This window comes from Helianthus annuus, chromosome 1, assembly GCF_002127325.2.
Source record: "Helianthus annuus cultivar XRQ/B chromosome 1, HanXRQr2.0-SUNRISE, whole genome shotgun sequence".
NCBI lineage: Eukaryota > Viridiplantae > Streptophyta > Magnoliopsida > Asterales > Asteraceae > Helianthus > Helianthus annuus.
The window spans coordinates 20406832-20410943 of record NC_035433.2 but is presented as its reverse complement, the minus strand read 5'-3'; the positions used below and the strand labels follow the sequence as shown (position 1 = coordinate 20410943).

Genomic DNA, 4112 nt, shown 5'->3' with positions numbered 1-4112 from the left:
TGACATGTGATGATTTACCATTCAGAGGTTACCTCTTAACCATTCAGACTTGAGGTTACCTCTTATTCATTCAGAGGTTTTAAACCATTAAGAGGTAGCATCTGAATGATCATTAAGAGGCTACCAAACAGCCCCTTAGTTTTTTTCAAGATAAGTCGCGGAAATGATGGAAGCAACTCCCACCAAAAGTCAACTTTTAGCCTGCCGCTACAAAACAACAAAAGCAAGAGCACAATATATATCATCCCTAAATTCTAGGGTTCCCATATAATCAGATCAAATCAAACTTCTTTCTCTCTGAATCCGGTCCGTCATGGACAGGATCAGCAGGTTGCCTGATGACGTCATCTGTCACATCCTATCGTTCCTCCCAACCAAACATGCGGTGGCAACTTCAATTCTTTCTTCAAGATGGGTAAATCTATGGTCTTTTCTTACGATTATTGATTTGGATGATACCCTTTATCTAAACCCTTCTTTGAGAAGAAGTTCATCATATTCACTGCTTTTTGTTAACTTTTTAGATAGAGTTCTGTCCCAGAATCAGTCTCAAACTATTGTTAAGTTTAGACTACATATACATGATTCTCATGGTCAAACCTTGTCTAGGATTAATGGGTTTATTCAGAGCGTTGTCTTGAGAAATGTTGTCGAAATCGATTTGGGGATCTTCTTTAATTTTCCTAATAACGATGACTGCTTAAAGATTCCCAACAGTCAGTCTTTGAAAGTGCTCAAGGTTACAAGTGAGGATGGGTTAAAGATGCCCGCCTTTCCGGGTTGTTTTCCTAGGCTTACTGTCTTTGATGTTAAGGTTTCTCTTATCGCGTCCGGCGATGATCTCATTACCAATCTGTTTCCTTGTTTACCTGCTCTTGAGAAGCTGTCTCTTGTTGGGGATTTAACTGATTGCACTGGGGAAATCTATGTTAATGTTGGCGGGGTTGCTTTAAAACGTTTGGAATTGGAGTTATCCATTGATAATTATGACGATTGTGATGCTATGGTTGTTATTGATGCGCCTCGGTTAGAGTACCTTAGGCTTCAAGATGGGTTTATGGCATCTTACTTGGTGAAAAACAAGCCTGCAATCAGTGAAGTTAGGCTTGACGTTGGAGAGTATGATGAGGAGTTTCTTGAGTTTTTGGACGAGGTGGGTCACATACGACTCCCTCGTTTCAATGAGCTTTTGCAAGGTTTGGTTAACTCCAAGTTTATATCGGTTTCTGCAAGTACTCTAAAGGTTAGTGGCCCGCATGGATGTTAATTGTTAATATCCAAAACATTATATTGATCTTTTCTTTTGTGCTTCTTGAAGGTCGTTTGTTCACAAAGATGGAACCTACCCGTGTTGCCTTCATTGACTAAACTAGAACTAGATGTGCATACTAGTACTTGGATGCTGCTGTTATACTGGCTTGAAAGCTGTCCGAACTTGATGGTTCTCTCTTTGATCCTAAAGGTGAGCTTCTAAATACTTTCATGACAAATCATTGAGAGTTTGACTAAAGTCAACCAAATACTTGCATTTTGTGATCAGTCAGTTTGAGTAATGATATATATTGATCATTTTCTTGCTCATCAAGTTGCCTTTGGTCTCAGTTTTGTTAGTCATATTTTTAGATGTATGAATCTTTTTAATAATTTTTCTGTGGGTATTTTAGACTTTTGACCAATAGTCAAACACATACTACACTATGCATTATGGGTGTTGATGTAGATTAGAAAGATTCTCTTGTTTTAACTATAAGAGGTTCTTTTTACTTTTGACTAACAGTCAAACACATATATTTTACACTTCAAATCAACAAGATCCCCTGTTTCTCACTGAAAACTGTGCGTTTAGGTCCACAAGAGTTCAATATATTAACATTACCAAGTATGCCTGGCTAAATGGGCCGGTCAGATTCGGTAGTGGGTCTAAACGGGTTGCTTGGAAAACACAGTCAAACAGTTCAGGTCAAACTGGATTGGATCAGTTCAGACCGGCTCTTACTTTTTTGATAAAAATCAGTTTATATAATTTTAATTCTAAATTTATCATTTATTAGTAGAATTTAGTAAATATATTTTTTTGGTTTTTAAAACAATTTTTTTAACAGATAAAATGTTGGTCCTATGGTTATTATAACAACGGAGATTGTTGTAGACTGGAAAAAATTAATATAACTATTTTAATAGCTGTGCGGTGGCCAACATGCAACACGGCAAGGGTCGACTCATAACAAAAAAAAATGGAGCTAGGGCTTTAGGCCTAAAATTTTCGAGAGCTGCAAGAATTTTTGTTTTTTTTTTATACTGTTTGATTATTTGTATTATAAAAGTATATTGTGCCGCCCCTGAACAAGCACAATAGATCTATCTGATAGTACGGTTAGAGCTTCTGTTCTCATTGAGGATGTAAACGAGCCAAGTCGGGCCTGAGCACGGCTCGTTTGAGCTATATTTCAAAAGCTAGTGCTTAGCTCGTGAGTAGTTATTCAAGCCGCTTGTTTATTATTTGTTTAGTTATTTTATTTATATACATTTATAATTGTTTCTATACATCTTTTATAGTTGTTAATGTTATTCTCATATATAACATAATTATATTTTTTAGTTACTTCTATCATAATTTTATGTATGATTATAGTAATTATATTATATCTAATAAATAAAAGTTGTATAAATAATAATAGTCCCGTTTAGGCTCACAAGTCTAGTCGAGCTCGATAAGTGAAGCTTGGGCTCAAGCTTGTATTTTAAATGAGCTTCAATATAGGCTTGAAATCGGGACCGGGCTTGAGCTTGAGCTCGTCTCAATTTGAGCTTTTAGTGAACTAATCTCGAGTAGCTTTATTTATTTATTTATTTTTTTCTGCCCATTATGACCTGCATGAAAATTATTGAAGGCTTAATTTGACCTATAAAACTAAAATAAAGACCCAAACTGAAGCAGCTAACATTAGCTCTTCTACCAAGCCTATTTATTTTCCAGGACATTTTGATGAATGGGTCAACTTTATTAGCACGATAAGTTAATGTGCTATGCGTGTCATAAGCACCTACGTTTTTAATAGTACGTGGGGACCCGTTTATGAGCTGAACTCGTTTACCCGAAACATTATCTCTGTGTCATAAATAAATTGTTAGCTCTAAATTAGCTTGGCAGATGGTCAAACCACTTATATTGAATTGTGTGGTTACCAGGAAAAACCTGTAGATGACTTGGACATGCTAGAGGAACTGGAGTTGACCGGGCAAGATGTGGTGCCATTGTGCCTATCATCACGCGTCAAAGAGATTGAGATTAAGAGGCTCGGGAGAGTGGATGAGGAAGAAATGCTCAAGTATCTTTTGGAAAATGCAAAAGTTTTAGATAAATTTACGGTCAATTCTCGCGTATATATTAAAGACGGTATTCTACAATAAATAAATCCCAAGAGAACTCTATCTGGATCTATAAATCTAAGGGATTAACGGAGTCTAGCTTGCTTGTTGGTGGATTATATTTTCTTTTCTTTTTCCTTTTTGTGAATAGTTGTAATTTAAACCGATATAAGACTGGCTAAGTTTGAAAAAAAAGTCACAAATTCTGTTCTAAAATTCTGGACCGGTTTGAAAGTTTGCTACAAAAAATATAAAAAATAAGTGATACGTTAAAAAAAATAAATTCAACGCGTAGTTTTATAACACTTACCCACTTCGGGGTCCTCCGAAACATCGAGCCACTCCTGAGCCAACGTGTATTCCTCGTCCTTCGTCCAAACAATGTAACTATGCTTACGACGAGGAGCGTTCGCGTCCTGTTTTTTATGTGACCTTCTACCGCGTTTGGATGTCTCACGATCGGGTTCGGATTGCGTCTCCGGCACCGTATCCACCTCGGGTTCGGCTTGTTCTTGGGATGGTTGCGAAGCGCCCGGTGGGGCAAAGCCGTAAGGGGTTGGAATGAAGGGATTAGAGCCCGCTCCAGTAAGCCGCGTACGAAAACACATTCGGATCCATGTCATGAAAGTTAAAGTTTTGTTGCGGTTGGGTGGTATTTGGGTTCTTGGGTCTTGACAGAACACTAAACGGGGGTCGGAATGGATGCATGGTAAATAAGCTTATAAAACTTGGAAGCACTAGAG

At 37.4% G+C, this 4112-nt stretch overlaps 1 protein-coding gene across 1 annotated transcript; it reads left to right on the top strand.

Annotated features, from left to right (window-relative positions):
• Positions 1-215: 215 nt before the first annotated feature.
• LOC110944988 (F-box/FBD/LRR-repeat protein At1g16930) lies at positions 216-3585 on the top strand. The gene is made up of 3 exons (XM_022186630.2): positions 216-1243; positions 1319-1462; positions 3190-3585. Exons 1-3 carry the CDS (start codon positions 314-316, stop codon positions 3409-3411), a joined length of 1296 nt encoding a protein of 431 aa, XP_022042322.1. The 5' UTR covers positions 216-313; the 3' UTR covers positions 3412-3585.
• Positions 3586-4112: the final 527 nt, after the last annotated feature.